The sequence below is a fragment of the Equus asinus genome, chromosome 6 (genome assembly GCF_041296235.1).
Source record: "Equus asinus isolate D_3611 breed Donkey chromosome 6, EquAss-T2T_v2, whole genome shotgun sequence".
Classification (NCBI taxonomy): Eukaryota; Metazoa; Chordata; class Mammalia; order Perissodactyla; family Equidae; genus Equus; species Equus asinus.
The window spans coordinates 81,322,307-81,340,232 of NC_091795.1; the positions used below are offsets into that span (position 1 = coordinate 81,322,307).

General features: G+C 49.2%; 1 protein-coding gene across 2 annotated transcripts in view; it reads left to right on the forward strand.

The window, feature by feature from the left end:
* Nucleotides 1–17,926, forward strand: part of KIF3C (kinesin family member 3C) — a 35,394-nt gene that overhangs the window by 2,533 nt on the left and 14,935 nt on the right. For both annotated transcript variants that reach the window (XM_014856730.3, XM_014856720.3), the window contains exons 2-3: nucleotides 16,599–16,700; nucleotides 17,394–17,516. In XM_014856730.3, coding sequence (XP_014712216.1) covers nucleotides 16,599–16,700; nucleotides 17,394–17,516 — 225 coding nt within the window. The remainder of the gene's footprint in view (nucleotides 1–16,598; nucleotides 16,701–17,393; nucleotides 17,517–17,926) is intronic.

The window sequence follows — 17,926 nt, forward strand, 5'->3', positions numbered from 1 at the left end:
TGCCAAATGCTCCCCTGGAGCAGCCAGGCAAATTCTTGCTATTTTGGGCTGCCAGGCAGAGCCTCCCAGGAGCGTCTAGGAGGATGGACACACACACACACACACACACACACACACACACACACACAGAGCAAAGCAGGCAGGAGGTCTCCCAGGGAAGTGAGCTTGGGCTGGTCTGACCTGCTGCCTGTCAGTCTCTGCCAGTGGCCCCTAGTATGGGTCAGGCCTACGGGACAGCCACGCAGATCCTCAGCCTCTCGTGAGTGTGGGTTCTCACTCTTGCATTGTCTCCTCCCCTGTGACTTCCTCCCTCTGCAGCACCTTCAAACGTCACACCATTTTAGTAATATCTGACGTTTGGATAGCACTTCACACTTTCCAGAATGCTCCACATACATGATCTCATTTTATCCTTACAGTAGCCATCCAGGGTACCAGTTCTTAAATCCCCCTTTTACAGGTGGGGAACTAAGCTCAGAGAAGTGACATGACCAAGATTCCATTCTACGATGTGGCAGAATTGAGCTGGAACCACAGACCTGCTCTTTCACTTCTTGGATGGCAAGGCAGGACTGTGAATGGATCCTGCTCCCTGTGAAAATGGTCCAGTGGGCCCATGTGGTGCAGGGCCCATTGCTTGGTACCATTAGGAAGGCGATTCAGGGGAGAGTGGCAAGAACCCTGGGCTGTACTTTGGAGACCTGGAGTGTAGGCCTAGCTCTTTGAGTGACCTTTCCTTCTCTCCTCAAGCCTCAGTTTCCCTTTTTGTAAAATAGAGCGTTGGTCTGGTGATCTCTGAGACTCTTTCAACCTGACAATTCTATGACCTGCTAATCTGAGAAGCAACCAACTGGCCCCCACACCCAGGCTTCAGCCCAGTAAGATCCAATTCCCCATTTGCCCTGAGATCTGTCAGGGCCTCAGTGTCCTTCCTGAACTGTTCCCTTCCCCATGGGAGCCTCCGGGCCCTAGGTGGGGCTAAGCTACAGAGGCTCCCACCTGGCCAGCCACAGACGGGCTAAATTTCACTGCTGCAGATGCCACAACTCAATATTCCAGGCATTTCCGGGTCCCTGGAGCCCTCAACACTGGGGGTTGGAGGAAGGACGCAGGGAACTGTGAACTGATGGCTTGCTGGGGAGAGCAGAACATTGCCGTTTCTTATTCCCTCTCAGGAGTGTGAGCTGGGAGCAGGGAAGCCCAGCCTGGACAGAGCTACTCCACAGGAAGAGGGACAGATGAGCTGTGTGCCATTGTCTGTGTTGTGGGAACGTGCTGCTGCACCAGAGGCTCTGGCCTCGCATGTTTAATATTTAATTCACCTCCATGAACTCAGCAAGGGTTATCCCAAGCTGCTTTCCTCAAGGAAAGGATCGGAGGCCTGGCACATTTGGGGCCATCCTGGGAGAAGCAGGATTTTAAAGGCAGGACGGTTAGACTCGGCTCTCCCTGGGAGGAAGGGAGTCCAGGCAGTCTGGTGCTTTCCACTGGGAAATCTTACATGGGCAATCTGTCATCAGTTTCGTTACCAATAGCACCCCCCCAATGCCCCTTGCTCCCCTTCCCCTCTCCACCTTAAAGCTGGAAGGCAATGGAGGCTAAGAATAGAGTGCAGAAGCGCACTTCAGCCCTGAGGAAATGGTAGAAGGGATGGAGCAAAGGATCCAATGGGATCCTTCCCGCTGGGAACAATGGGATCACACATTGTTGGCAACAGACTGGCTCAGTAAGATTCTTAGATCTAAGGCAATGTGGGGTACAGATAATAGGACAGTCAAGAGATCAGGTGGCCAGTGCCTGAATCCTTGAACAGAGGCATAGCTCACATTACCCCCCGTCTTGTAGCTGGCAGGGGCCTTGGAAAACTGAGGCCCAGACTTGCCTGGGGCCACACAGGTGAGTGAAGGAGAGCCTGGACTCTTTACACTAGGGCCAGCCTCTGTCCTTCACACGGAGTCCTGATCTTATCTATACTGTTTGATAATCAGAATAATTTGTTTTTATATAACACTTTGACATCTCAATCTCATGTAACACCAAGAGGTGGGTATGACAGTTATGAAAACCAAAGCTGGGGAGGTTGAATGACTGTCTCCATGACCCTGGCTGATAAGTGGCAGAGCCAGGACTGGAACACAGGTCTTCTCATTCCCCCAGACCTGTCCTCTTTCCAGGTCGTCACAGATCCCTCCCTGTTTGCTTCCTGTGTGACTCAGGGCAAAGGCCTTTGCCTCTCTAGGCCTCAGGTTTCCATTCGCCTAATGACAAGAAGTCTGACATAGCTCCCTGGGGACCGGGTGAAATGGTCATTGTGTGCCAGGCTTCCAGATATAAGCGAAGGGAGAGGGTTGCCTGGGAAATTCCAGGAGGGGATGATTCCATATCCTATGACTTCTCATCTGGCCTGGCCCAGGACAAACACAGCTATCAAGCCCAGAATGGAGCCTACACAGATGACCCCAACCTCCCGATAGCCCCTGTGGCACTGCCTGGTTCACTGTGGATGTTTCCAGGATGGAGGAACCAATTTGAGGCTCTTGAGGGATCCACAGGGTAAAGAGGAGAGGAGCAGGTTAGAGAGAACCCCAGGCCTGTCTATTGCACAGGGTTGTGCTGAAGATTAAGTGAGATCGTTAGTGTGAGGGCATTTGAAATAAGTTGAAAGCACCGAGTAAATGGAGGGCATTAGCAGCCATGGAGTGGCTTGTGTCTGCCAAGCAGGGGTCTAGTGATCTCCAGGATTGACATCTTTGTTGTTAACTTAGCTCTGTCCTTCCCGTGCCATCCCAGCTGCCTCGCCAGAACCCTGCAGCCTGGGAGCAGAGCCAGGCAAGAAAGATCTAGGAGACCTCAGGAGGCAGGAGCTTGGGTCCCTCCTGGAAATTAGCTGAGCTTTTGCTCCCTATCTGCAGCACACTCCAGTTCCCACTTTCTGAGATATGGCATCGACTCCCCTTCTCACTTCCCCACATTCCCCTCTTGCAGCTCCCACCACCCTCTGGGGGCAGCTAAGTGGTAGCTGATGTGACCCAGTGCCCTCATTCACTCTCTCTGACTCATCTTACAGTCTGTCTCGCTTGCGTTCCCTGCCTGCCACCTCCAGGCTCCCCGTTCCCTTTGTTCTCCCCTCACTGTGTACAAACACCATGCCCGTCTCCTTGGAGTCTCCTTTCATCTCTCCTTTCATATCTACTGTGGGCCTCAGGGAGAGTTAGGGTGTGCAAATGTGTGAGGGTTTGTGATTGTGATCAGTGCCCTGTTTCTCACTAATCATTAGCGATCCATACTTATGTAGTGTCTCCAGGGGCTTGAGAGCATCCTAGGCCTATGAGGTGGGGGTAAGGGGTAGGTCAAGTCACAGACAGACCCACCACTGAGGTTATGGCTCTGCGTGGTGAAAACTCACAGGTTGGTGCACAGTGCACACCCTGCAATGAGGACTGGTGAACGCATATAGATTGGTTGGGAAAGGGCCCACTTTACTCAAATTTAATTGTGCAAGGAATTTTTTAAATGACAGCTTTGATTTCGAACTTAAGTTTGTGAGGGATTGGACTAGATTATATCTAATACTTTGATTCTAGGTACTTAGGGGAAAAGAAGAGTGTGTGGGGGAGGCAAGGGCTACAGATGACCCGAAATGCAGGCTCAAACTGAAGAGGGAGTGGAAGAGGCAGAAACAACGGCACTACTGGTTGATCCCCAAGTCCGTAGGTCTGGAGTGAGAAGAGCAGGGGGGTCTTGGCTAGAGCCCAACTCGCTCTGTGGTGAGTGTAGAAAAGAGACCCTGCAGAAGCAGCCCCAAGAGCCAGAGGCATGAGCTCACTGCAGAGACCACAAACTGTACTGAATTTGTCCTGTCCACTCTGTGGGTCCCTCTTCTTCTTCCCCTCTCAGCATTGGGATTAACCATAAATAGATGTGTGAGAGAGAGTTTCAAGCCTGAGAAACAATAGTAAGAGCAATAACAATGCCATTTACTTAACACTTGCTATGTGTCAAGCACCATACTATATGTTATATGCAAATTTATCTCCTTTAATCCCCACAAGCGCCTTTTAAGAAAGGTGTTGTAACTGTTCCCATTTTATAGAAAACTGAGGCCCGTTGAAGTTAAGTAACTTGTCCAAGGCTTTGTGGTTTGAATATGGCAAATCTAGTTAAGCCTAGGTTGGTCTGACACAAAATTTGATCGTCTTTTATGCTTAAAGAATTAGGAATATCAGGTTGGGAAGTGGTTACTGGGAACACGGTGAAAAATGACAGGAGCTGGTGTAGACATGTTGACTTGAAGTGACTAAATCCAGTGGGCAGCTGGAGATGGATCACTGGAGTTCAGAAGCAAACACAAGACTGGAAATGGAGACTAGGGGCTCATCTTTAGAAGAGGACTCAAATGAGACCCATGGCCCTCTGTCCTTGACACTCTCTCCCTCTATGTAAGTGACTCCCAAATCGAGGTCTCTGGCCTGGTCTCTCTGCTGACCTCATTTTGTAGAGTGCTGTATTCCGAGCACAGGCATCAGAGTCAGGCAGGCCTGGGTTTAGTGACTTACTAGGTCTGAGACCTCAGTTTCCTCCTCTATAAAATGGAATAGTAATAGTACCTGTGTCATAGAGCTACTGAGAGGATTAACTGAGATAATCAACATTAAAGCACTTTGCCTAGTTCCTGGCATGTAAGTATTCAGTAAATAATGACTGTTTATTACGGTTATCTCCAACTGCCTAAGGGACGCTTTCACTTGGCCACCTTCCTGATACGTCAGACACATGATGTTTTAGTCTGGCGTCAAAGGCCTACCAGAATTAGGCTGCAATATATCTCTTCAATCTTGCCTGCTCAAGTGAGCTACTCCAAAAGGAAAACCTCACAGCCAGCTGGTCTACCCCCATCCTTTGAACCCAGTATGTACCTCCCTGCCCTTCTGCTGATAGCACTGTTTTTGTATCCTAGATAGTCCTGGGGGTAGGAATTGTGGGAGCAGGTTAAGCTCAATATAAAGAACTTCTTGACAGTTAGAATTGGGCTGCTTCAAGAGGTAATGGGCTCGGACCCCTGGAAGTGTTCAAGGAGAGACTGAATGTCAGGCTTGCTCTAGAGGGATTCATGTATCAGAAAAGCCATTGAACTAGATGATTTTTAAAGTCCCCTCCTCTCAGAAGTCCTTAATTGTTAAAAATAGTATTTTTAGAGCAAAATGTAAAATGTTCAGTTCATCTCTTTGAAAATTAAGATCAGAGGGTTTAAATTTTAACGTATGAATTCAGCCAATATTAAAAGATATTTTTCAGCTCTGTATGATGACCAATTAGAGAAAGACAATGAAAAGAAAAGAGAGAGAAGAAAGTGGGGGAAAGACAGCAAATAAATAGAGAGGGACAGTGAAGAGGGAAAAGAGAAATGGAGCCACAGAGGCAGGGAGAAAGAAGGAGAGAGAGTGGGTGGATCCTTTGGGTGGATAGCAGGGTTTCTGGGGAGAAGAAACCCCAGTTGGGAGAGAAAGTGCTATAGAGGAGAGAATGAAATACTCAGTATCCTTCCACTGTCCTGATCTTTTTTTTTTCCTGCTTTTTCTCCCCAAATCCCCCTAGTACATCGTTGTATATTTTAGTTGTGGGTCCATACTGTCCTGATCTTGATGTTAGTCTCCAAACAGGGCTGTAGCCAGGCTCCAGAGACTTTCCGATCATCTGGGGAGCATCTACTTGCCACGGCTGGTCTGGATCTTTCCGCATGTTCCCAAGAACACCAGCCCCATGCCAGACTCTCTCAGATTTATGGGGCTGGGTGATCAGGAGACTGTGTGTATCCCCACCCCCATCCAGGCTGAGTCCTCCCCGATCCTTGAGAGGAGCCTCACCATGACAAGTGATCAGTGCACCCAGCTGGGTCTGGCATCTAGTCAGAGTCCATGGTCTCTTGGCATTGAAAGGAGCAGTGACTTATACTCCTTCCTGTCCCTGGCGGGTGTGGTCCGTTGACAGAATTGTCACGATCTGGAGGCATTTCATAATGGAAAGATTTGATGGGCAGGAAGTATATAAGACTAATACATTTCCATCAGAGATCTGGGCTTCAAGTTATGTTGAGGCTCAGCAGGCCTTTTGCTCAAATGTTGGGTTTCCCTGGATATGTGTTGGCTGGAGGAGTGTATTATCATATTGCCCTTAGCCATTTCCAGCCCCCAGATAGCACAAGATTGGATGAAGTGGCCGTGATAATGTTTTCATTGTACTCTGAGGACTGAGAGGAAAGGCCTGGAATTCAGCTAGAGAAGGGCACCCTTCTCCTCCTTGTGCCCTGCCAGCCTGCTGTGCCTGGCCAGTCTGGGCACTTCTGGATCCGGCTGGGATGGAGAGCTGCTGAACCAGGTGGCCTGAGGAGATAAGAAAATGGTCCCTTTTCCCACAAATCCAGCCCTTCAGCCATGGGGGCTGTGCAAGGCAGACCCCTGTGCTCAGAGCTTATAGGACACCTACACTTGTGGTTTGGTGTATCTAGAATTTTTAGTATCCTGAGAAATTCCTGGGCATTAACTCCTAGACTAAGAGTTACTTTCTAGTTGTCTCCTTGGCTTCCCAGATGCACTCAGTAGAGATGTACCAAGCCCCGGGTTGAACTGTTTCTATAGCACTAGGTAGTGAACCTTCAGGCTTTCTCCTTTGTTGAGGTGGGCCAGCAGAATAATGATAACAACAATAGTAATAATAATGGTAGCTACCATTTTTTTAGTGCATGTGTAATGCCAGGCACTCTGCTGTTTTCTTTACATGCATTGTTTTATGCGGTCCTCACAATAGCACCATGAAGTAGTACTGTTTCAATCTCCATGTGACAAATGAGGATACTGAGGCATGTTGAGGAGGGAACAACCTGGGATCACAAGCCTAGGAAGTCTTAGGGCCTGAATCAGAGCCTGTGTCTGTCTGACTCCAAAGCCGTGATCTTCAGCTCCACACTGTGATACCAACTCAGAAAGGGAGGGTTCATGCCAGATCCCTGGCTAATAAGCCCCAGAAGGAGCTCTAGTCTCCTGAGCTCATCTCTGTCCTTCCGTATGATGCAAACCCCCAGCCTCTGACCTCAGCCTAGCGCCATGCATTCATTTAATCAACAAATCTTTTTGAGTAACCATGGCCAAGAACATAAATCAGTAGATATAGTTAACTTTGTCTTTACATTATTTAATTTCTGGAAGGAAGCATGAGAACTCACTAATAATGGTTATCTAGGGATTTTAATAGGGAGGGGGGTGTTTATTTTTTACTTTATACTTTTTTTACTTTTATTTTTCTTTTTACAGCAAGCATATATTACTTTGTTAATTAAACAAAAAATAATCTCAGTTTTCTAAGGGAGAAAAAATATAAAAGAAATGTGTTAACACCTGGAAGATGTTGATTAGATTAGATTCCAAAGGAATTGACAAATTGAGGGAAATCCAAGGTTGATAATAATCCTCGGTGCTACCCAGTTATTGGTAATCCTGTGACCTTGGACAAGTCACTCCCCCACACAAGGGACTATAAAAAATGGTCAATAGATGATTCCTTGCTTTCTGCACCATTTGCCAATTCACCTTGGAAGCAGCGGGTCAGGAGCCCAGAGTTAGAGATCAGCCTGAATAGGGGCCAGGGAGGCCTGGAGAGGAATGACTGAGCATTGCCCTGGAGCTGGAGGCTGTGTGACCCAGGATGACCCATCTCAGCCCTCCGGGCCCTGTACCTCATCTGGAAAATGCCACGTCGGCGCTTTATGCATCCTTAGGTCTAATCCCATTCTGACATTGCAGCATTCTATTGTTTGGCTGGATTTGCATCCCTGGTGCTGGAGAGAAACTCTCTAGAACACCACAAATAAGGAAGGAAAGTAGGGGAGAAAGACGAAGGTAAGGACCAGATCTGAGGTGTCCATGGTTTTCTCGCTGAAGTAGATGGGCTGATTTCTTTCTTCCTGCTTTTCTCCAAGGTGGACTGAAGCACGTCTGGGCCTCCGCACTCTGTCCAGTACAAGGCTGGGAGTGGCGTCCAGCTCAGCTCACCTCACTCTCCAGCCAAGGTTTTTCCTGATCTCTAATTGTTGTTTCTTCTTGATGAGAGAATTCCCAGCATTTGAAAGACCAGTCATTTATGTTGTATTTTGAGCCATCCAAGGAGACTCAAGGCAGATGCTCAGACTCGGTCTCCTGATGTATGTCCCCAGGGCAGAGAATCGTTCAAAATAGCTCTCTTCTTCCCGTCACCATTGCATCTTTCATTTCTTCTTCCCTTACTGCTGGCTCCTCAAGATCTGCAACCAGCGAGCCACAAAGGGAGAAATAAGTCTGTGACTAGGTGTGGCTGTACTGTCTAGGAGATGGAAGCAAGGACTGGTGTACTAGTTGTTTTGTTTTGCTGTTTGTGACGAATGGTGGGTAAATGTCCGTCAGCCACTAAAACAGCAAATAACCACTTGCTGATTGTACCTCATCACTTACCAAGTACTTTCGCCATCTATTATCCAACTCACCATTCTTACCAAAGGCCTGCAAGGTTACTAGGTATTCTCCCCATTTCACAGATGAGAAAACTGAAGTCCAGGGGCTAGTGCTCCAGATTTTGGTTGGCAGAAACAGGGTGGCATAGTATGTACCAGGATTCAGGCTCTCTGACTGACATTCCCAGTGCTCTTTATATCATCCCCCTGTGGAACTTGTGAGGTGGCCCTTCTCATGAGTTATCTGGGTTTTAGCCTTTCTGGGGGACTCTAGTGATACTGACAATGTCCCCACAAGTATGCAGTTAAGAGCTCTGACCTGTTCATGTCAGAGGCCCCCGTAAGAGCCTCACCCAGGCAGAAGCATCTTCAGCAGACCCCTGCCTGTTTCAGCTGGAAGAAAAAGAAATGGTGCCCTGAGCTTTCTTGATAGTTCCCAGGCTGGCAAAGGTGCAAATACTAAATGCTGCTTCTTTCCAAGGCAGCTTCCTACCTGAACCCAGGAGGAGGCTGCGGAACAGGGAAAAGGACTCTGGACTCAGAATTAGGAGGTTGGTGTTCAAATATCACTTCTGCCATTTACTGCTCCATAATCTTGAGCAAGTCAGTCCTGGTGGTCTAGTGGTTAAGATTCAGCTCTCTCACCACCGTGGCCTGGGTTCGTTTCCCTGTCAGGGAATCACACCACCTCTCTGTTGGTTGTCATACTGTGGCAGCTACGTGTTGCTGTGATGCTGAAAGCTATGCCACCCAGCAGGGTCACCCATGGTGGACAGATTTTAGCAGAGCTTCCAGACTAGGAAGGAGGACCTGTCCACCCATTTCTGAAAAAATTGGCCATGAAAACCCTATGAATAGCAGCAGAGCATTGTCTGATATAGTGCCAGAAGGTGAGAGGATGGCACAGAAAGACCGGGCAGGGCTCCCCTCTGCTGTCTATGGGGTGGCTAGGAGTCAGAATCCGCTCAAGAGCACTAACAAAAAACCTTGAGCAAGTCACTTCACCTGTCTGAATCTTAGTTTTCTTTTATTCAAATGGGGATCATACTCATTATCTCATAAGGTTCTTGTGATGATTAAATAGGATGATTAATGTAAAAAGGATCTAGCCCAGCCACAGGCACATAGCAAGTTGCATCTGAGACTCCTGTTGGCTCCAGAATGTCACAGATTAATGGCTGGGCACAGCCTGTTTGGCTTCTCTGTAAAATCATCCTTGATGGTATCTTCTCAGAAGAGTGGCTGACTGGGCCTGGCTGTCTCCTTTCTGGCTTTCCAGATCAGCACTTAATGAGTACTGGGGCCTCTTCTCTGCCTTCTGGTGTTGCACTCCAATTGCTCCTCGCATAGGAAAAGGTGAGCCTCTGAACACCCCAAGCTGTGTCTGCAAGCTGATGTGGTCCCTGCGGTGATCTTGGCTATGACTTGCCTCTAATACTGGGATTTAAGACCCCAATCAAATTGGGAAATTATTTGGAAAGTGTGTTATCAGTATAGGAACAGACACACATAAAGATTCCTTGATTATGAGACTCTGGGCTCAGAATACTCCATCTCTGGGCCTCAGTTTCCTCATCTATAAGCCAAGGCGTTGGGGTCAATGATTCCCTGAGGTTACCTTAGTTACCCTGTGATTTATGTCCCTCTCTCAAGAGTCAGACCACAGCCCTAGAGCTCCCAGCCCTGTCTCTTCTGCCCCCACAGCCTCTGCTGGCCTTTTAGTTACACTGGAGTTATTTAGAACCAGTAGGACCAAACCCAGTCCTGTCCACAGGCCCCACCCACCTCTACTCTTTTGCCCTGAGAGATCACAAAAGCAGCATTAACTCAGGTGGCCGAGAGTTCCAGGGAACTTTTCCTGGGGACTCGGAACCCCGTATTCCCAGCCCCTCTGCTTAGTGCCCCCAGCCTGAAGTGTCCCTCCCTGCCCTCCGGAGGTGACAGTTAAGAAGAGAGATCTCAGGAAAAGGAGGAGATGGCTGCTGGTGTCCTCAGAGAAATGGGGAAAATGAAAAGCCAAAGCAAAAAAAAAAACTGTTTCTAAACAAAGAATTGAAGTCGTGCCTGACATATTTCAGAGCGTGGGGGTGAGGCAGACGGCATGGATTGAGGCTGGGGAGGAGGAGGGGCCTAAGACCTTGCACCTGGGTTGAGGCCCACCCCCAGATTTTGTGCCAGGGCCAGCCCCCTCTCCCAGCACAAGTCAGGTTCTGTCAGGCAGGGCTTGGCTGATAATGTGGACTGGGCAAGTGGGCGAGACTTGGCGAGTAATCAATAAGGCAAGTTCACTTGTCATTCGGACCACGTCTGTGCTGGGTCCCGGCAGGGCAGGCAGAGAAGCACGGGGGCGGCGGGCAGACGGAATGGAGTGATAACGGGCAGTCAGGCATCGTCCAGGAATTCTCTTCATGGAGTTTGGGGCCCAGCCACTGGGCAACATCCTGAAGCAGAGTTCTAGGTCCAAGGAGGAGTCTAACGTGGAAGCAGATTGGCAAGAACCAACCCAGAAACCAGTCCTGGGAATCATGTCAAGGGGGTGGGGGTGGGAGGAGGGTTGGGACTTGGGGACCCTGATAGTCTTGCCTGATGCATCAGGTTCCAGGCCTAATTGGCAGCTCACATTCTGTCTGACAGTGTCAAAATGCGCTTCTTGAACCCATTTCGACGCTGTCAGGCAGAATTTTGAATGAAGAGAGCCTGAGACTAGGTATGGGTAGCTGGAGAAGGTGGAAGCCGAATAAACAAAGAATTGTTTTAAATCACTTAAAAATCACCAAAAAAAAGCATGAAAGGGTATGTTGTGAAAGGAGAGAACAGGCCTCCACAAGACTACCTAGAAGGTATAGAGAATATAAAATAAACAGGGAGCCTCAATTTCATATCCCTTATTATAGCAAATTTTTAAAATAATAATACTTGATGCCTATGACTATAATAAAAGTGGCTCCACTATTTATGGCTGGCAGTGTTTAAGTGGTATAAAACGTTAGAGAGGTAACTTGACATTATGTTCTAAGATAGATAAGATGTTTACAATCCTTTGTCAATTCTTGAAATTTCCTTCCAAGAAAGTCATCTAAAGAAGCCAGGGGCCGGTCCCGTGGCCGAGTGGTTAAGTTCACACACTCCGCTTCGGTGGCCCAGGGTTCAGATCCTGGGCACGGACGTGGTACCACCCCTTAGGCCATGTTGAGGCAGCCTCCCACATGCCACAGCTAGAAGGACCCACAACTAAAATATACAACTATCTACTGGGGGGATTTGGGGAGAAAAAAAAAAGAAGCCAAAAATTACGTACACAATGGTATTTATTATAAACAACCAAATGTCTTATAATGGGGTTAATGAAATATATTATAAATTACCCACTCTAAATATTGTGCAGTCATTAAACTTGTAATCATAAACCTATGGAAGTAACAGAAAAGGCTTGAGATACTTGATAAAGTAGAAATAGGACATAACCTTGTATTTATTCCATGTCTATAGATGTGAAAAAATGACGTGTGCATATGGGAAAATCTGGAAAAAACAGGGAAAATAAAAGAAGCTGATTAGCTCTGGTGAGGAAAATGTGGAATCTTTTCTCATTTTGTTTTATTTCAGTGGTTATTTTGATGTTAGTGCCATTTTTGTTTTCTGAAAGGAGAGAAAGACAATAAAAGGTTAAAAATGTGTGCCCAGAATCGTTTAATAAATTGTTAAGTATTTAATCCAGTTCTCCTGAGATAACAAATTCTATAAATTTATTACCTTCTATAAACAGTAGAACTTTCCTGTATTTGTCCTAAAAACTGAAGGTATAAGCTCTTACTCTGTGATCCAGAATTGATTGGAAAAGTCTGGATCTTTCCTTTTCACACCTGTTTTGATTGTATAGTTTGCAGGCCCATCCTCTTAACCTTTCTTTGTCTTTGCAGAAAGAGTCCTATTTTTTTTAAGTCTCTTATAATAGCCCTTGGATGGCTTCAGCCGCCCTTCTCTGGATCTTCTCTCTCCTTCGTGTCCCCGGAGATGCAGTGAGGGAACTAGACACAGTACTCCAGATTCAGCTGCATCATGGTTTTATATTAGGGTAGAATGATTTTTGTTTTGTTTCCAAAAAGCCTTCATGATGGTGCCTGGCCAGATGCTATTGGCTATTTTAGCTGTGGCAGCATATTAAGCCAATGTCTTCTGGGAACAATAGAGAATTACTCCCCCTTCCCCTTTTTTTGGCTTATAACTAATTGCTCACAGCTATCATTTACTGAATAGAGCTAGGATTATTTTTTCCCAAAATGTAAAGCTATAATTGAAGCTCGTCTGCCATTTTTTGTCAGCTCACACGGCCTAGAAATGCTCTTGTACTTTACCACCTGCGAGGATTGGGGGGCATCTGTGGAGGTGGGTATTTCACCAGTGCGGTCTTTCTTGCACGATTTCTGGTGGAGATCAGTCTTTTGTTTAACGTTTGGACAGTTTTCCATCTAGAGAGATGCCATGTACTGTAATAACCTTGGAGATGAGTCAGACAATTTCCTCCTGCTGGAGACATGTTGCTTTTCTTTCAGCAGGTTCTGCTTCCTCAAACACTCAACACAGTGTCTGCCATGGGAAGAGCATGGGCTTTGGAGCCAGGCCGACCTGGGTCTGGATTCTCCATTTAAATTTAATGGTCATGATGTGACCTTGGACGGATTACTTAACCTCTCTGAGCTTTCATTGGAAATATGATGGTGCTAATATTATGCTCCTTAAAGCGTGTCACACAAGTCACCAGGGGATCTCGTTACAATGCGATTCTGATGCTTTAGGTCTGCATAGGGCCCAAGGTCCTGCATTTCTAACAAGTTCACAGGTAATGCTGATTCTGGGGACCTCAAAAAGCAGTGATTCTCAATGACTGAAATTCTCACATTTGATTGAAATCACCTGGGAACCTTTAAAAACCACCAATGCCTGGGCCTCACCACCTGCCTCTCTCCCTGATTCCAGTTTAACTGGCAGTGGGGTATGGCCTGGGCCCCGGGTCTTTTAAAAGCGCCCCCAGGTGATTCTACTGTACATTAAAGTTTGAGACACCCCCCCCCCCGCCCCCAAAGTTATTAGGAGTAAATGTGAAATACCTGGCGTGTAGCGGGTGCAAGGAAAATGATGATTTCTTCCTCTTGGTTCCTTGCCCTGTACTTCTCGAGCCACCCTGGTCCCCAGTGTTTAAATCAGGCAGGAAAAGCCAGGGCATCACCTGTTGCCCCAGCCTCCCTTACTGCAGTCTTCTCCAGAGCATCCGGCTTGGGAGTTTTCACAGCTAGTCCCTAGGGAAGGCACTGGGAGTTTTAGAAAAGCTCCCCATGATTCTAATACGCAACCAAGTTTTAGAACTAGTGTCTTTTTATGAGGTGGGGAAGAGTTAAGGACACTAGAGTCACATAAAATGCCAAGGGAAGTGCAAGGACTCAGGGCTGGAGTGGACAAGTGTGTCCCAGAATGGGGGACCAAGCCAGACATCAGGTCCCCAAAGATTCCATTACCCGGTGGTTAGAGGGACTGCTTGTCTGTGGCCCACGGCAGTAGGGGCTTCCTCCATGTGCAAGAGAGACAGACTGCCTCCTCTCCTTCCTCCCTTCTCACACCCATCCCATCCCTCCTGCCCGGTTCCCAGATGCTCAGACCTGCTGCTCTGCCCTTTTACCCTGCAACAGTGGGTGAAGGTTGGTCAATTAAAGGAGGGGAATCTGCGATAAAGAGCTACTTTTGCTCTGCATTAGAGAGCCCAGGAAAAAGGCCTGGAACGCCCTGCTGGGACAACCCCCGGATTCCTTTCAGGTCGTCTGTGTGCCAAACACTGTCCTAAGCCCTAGGACTCTGAGATCCGAGTAAGACATGATTCCTGCCCTGAAGGAGCCCACAGGGAAGACAGGATGTAAATAAATAATGGTCTATTATGAGAAAATAGGAGGAATGTGTCCTGGATATTGAGGAGGCCCAAAGGAGGACATGTGCAGATTTCAGGGAAGCAGAGAAAACGTCCCAGGATGCTCAGGCTGCGTCTTGCAGGAGAAGCAGCAGCTCTCCAGGTGGACGTGGAGTGAGAAGAGAAAGAAGCCCAGTGTTGTGAAAGGCACAGCACATTCAGGGAGTTGGGAACTCTTGGCGGAACTGGAATGCAGGGCACACATGGGGAGTCAGCGGGAAGAGGAGACAGCCCACGAAGCCTGTAGCTGCTACAGACTTTGGGTTTTATCCTGCAAGGAATGGAGGCCCATTGAATAGTTTGTGGCAGAGGAGAGGCATGCTCAGACTTGTGTTTTTGGTGGATCCCCTGGGTTCCATGTAGAGATGCATAGAAGGGGAAACTGAGACAGTGGGGAGCTCATCGCAATAATCGAGGTGAGTCATGAGGATCTTAGTGAGTCAGCAGGTGTCATGGGGATGAAAAGGAGGGAATGGTGTGAGCCATACCAAGAAGTCAGACTTGATGGGATTTAATGACTGGCCAGATGTAGGGGGTGCATGAGATGCAGGGCGGGGACTAGGATGACTTAGGTAAGTTGCCTAAGGCACAAAATTTAAGGAGTCACTCAAAGTGTGGTGCAAGTGCTGACCTTGAGTGAGAAGGAAGAGTCTAGGACGAGTTGGGGTCTGTGATGTAGTGGTGGGCTGGATGGTGGGACATTAACTCGGAGAAAAGCCCAGGCCAGGAGGTATGAGGGCAGCAGGTGACTGTGGTGTGGCTGGGAGGACAGGCAGCTGTTGGGGCCCCTTCGTTTTCAGCACCTCTCTCCTCGGCCTCCGAGGCTGTGTGTGGCTGCTGTGCCTGGCCCAGCTTTGCTCAACATCTGATGGCACCCTCACACAGCCTGACCTCTGACTTCCCAAAAGCAAACTTTAGCCCCTGGCCTGCTCTGTCACCAGTGATGGGAATCTCCCAGGTGGCACAGGGGCCCTCTGCTCCCCCATTCTGACAGCAACCCCTGCTTTGAGAGCCCTCAGGCAGGTCAGCTGGTTCCACTGGGAAAAATTCCAGTGGGGAGGCCGCCAGATTCTTCAGGTGGCTCAAGGTGATTTCAGCCTTCCGGAAGGGATGAAATCAGAGGACAGCTGTGGTGTCCTGGGGCGGCACCCTCTGATCAGCAATAGTGAAAATGCATCTTAGGTAGTCACAGTTTACACCGGTTACACAAATCTGTTACCATTTAAGCTTCAGAATCAACAAGGACTATACAGAATGTCTGCGCCCAGCACTGGGCTAGGGGCTTTCACACAGCGCAGGGGCACCCAGAGTGAGACTGGGGGTGCTGGGTTCAAATTTCTCCTCTTTGTTGACCAACTGCATGAGCTTAGGCTGGTTACTTGCAGTTTCTTCATTTGTTAAGTGGGGAGAGGAATAGCACCTCTCTCTGAGAGTGAGGATGGAGATAGTGTCTGTTGGGCTTACTTAGATCAGCCCCCAGCAGACAGTGCTCAGCAGATGTTTGCTGGCCATCCTGGAAGAGAGGTGACTCCAATATCACAGGTGTGAGAACTGAAGCGGGTAAGTTGGCCTTGCAGTCAGTGGGTAGAACCCAGGTCTCTCTGGCCGTCTCTAAAGCTCATGCTGCTTCTGGGACCCCATGTTACCCCTTAGTGCTGCCGTCTTCTCCTTGTGGCTTTTCTTCTGCTTTCTGCGTCAGCTACAGGTAACACCCTTTTCTGCTGCCTGTGTTGAGAGCCCTCTTCTTGTGTCAGGGTCAGTTAGCTAAAGGGCTGGGCTGCCCAGTGACCGTGTCCTCTGTCTGCCCCTCTTAAACACCAGCTGGGGCTGCTTGCCAGGATTAGATTGCACTGCACCCACCTCCCAGGCACAGTGAACCAACCTTTCCCCTGCACCTGAAGCAAACAGAGCACGTGCCCTAGATTCCCTGAGGGCTTCCCTCTCTGTCTCACCTAATGGTCCTGCTGACAATGGGAGCCTTGTGCTGGGGCCTAGGAGGCTGGAGGGGAAAACCTCACTCTCAGTGAGGGCCACGAGGCCCCGTCTGGGACACATCTTGTGTCCACTCCTGGAAGGGCCACAGAGCAGGGAAGCCAGACTTCTCCAGCTGGGGATGCTGTGGCCCTTTGAAAAACCTCTCTCTTAACCCTTCTGTGTCCCCAGGCCATGGAGAGCAAGCTGCTCATTGGGGGCAGGAACATCATGGATCACACCAATGAGCAGCAGAAGATGTTGGAACTGAAGAGGCAGGAGATTGCTGAGCAGGTAGGGCTGGGGCCTTCAGGTCCCCTGTGGGTGTGTGGCCTTGAGGTCATGTCTGCGGGGCATACGGCACCGAGCCATGTTGGACTCAGGATCCCTGGAATTACCGTGCTGAGAGCCTAAGGTGTGCCGCCCCGGATCCCATGGGTCTACCAGCCCAGGGCCTGCCTCTGGCAGGGGTACTGCTGGCTGGTGGTGAGAGGAAGTGGTGGTTCCTCGTGATGTCAGCCTCCACAAGGCACCTGCTACCAATTCTGGGGCCATCCACGAGGGTGTTCTTTGCTAACTGTGTGACGGTGTCCTAAATCATCAAGAACCACAATTTTTGGTCTTACCAGTCAACTGTGATACTACGTGGAGAGAGTGAGCCAGCTGAAAAGCCAGTATCATGGGCATCCGTATGTGTAGTTGACACCCCTAAGATGTGCCAGCTGTTAGGGCTGGGGTCTCCATGCACATGGGGTAATGTCTGGCAAAGTCATGGCCTTATGAGCTGAGAAGGTTCAGAAGGCTCCACTGAGGACGGGGCAGGAGCAGTGGGTGTGGGTCATGGGACCCTCACCTCTCTCTCCTGGCACTTATGGCCTTAGTGAAGCCAGGTCCCATGATAGGCAGAGTGAGCCTGTCCCCTGTGCCCCCTTGGCCCGCCCCAGTACATGCTGCTCCACTGAGCCCCTGTGCCCTGCCTTGGCCTAGAAACGCCGTGAGCGGGAAATGCAGCAGGAGATGATGCTCCGAGATGAGGAGACCATGGAGCTCCGGGGCACCTACACATCCCTGCAGCAGGAGGTAGAGGTCAAAACCAAGAAACTCAAGAAGGTGAGATGCCACAGGAGGAGCGGGCAGGGTGTGTGCCGGCTGGCGGCCTCTGCCGAAGACAGTCACCTGTGTGCCTTAGGCCCCCTGCCCCACTTTGCCTGAACTGCTGAGCCCCTGACTCACATGGCCCGGGCTGCTGAGGGGAGGAGTGGGGGAAAGCAGGGGTCTGGCATTGGGGGGAATGGAGCCTTTTCTCCTGTGCCAGGCTGGGCCTGAGAGGCTGGGAAGGCTGGCACTTCCAGTCTCCAGGGTTGCCAACCTCGAGGTCCTGGGTAACTTCCCTCTTTACGGTGTTACCAGTGAGTCGCAGTTTGGATAGCTGGGCCTGGACCAGGGCCAGGGGAGTGGCGAGGAGGCCCGAGGAGACTCAAGCCTGGGGAGCTCAGAGAGGGAGCACAGGGCTCTCCAGG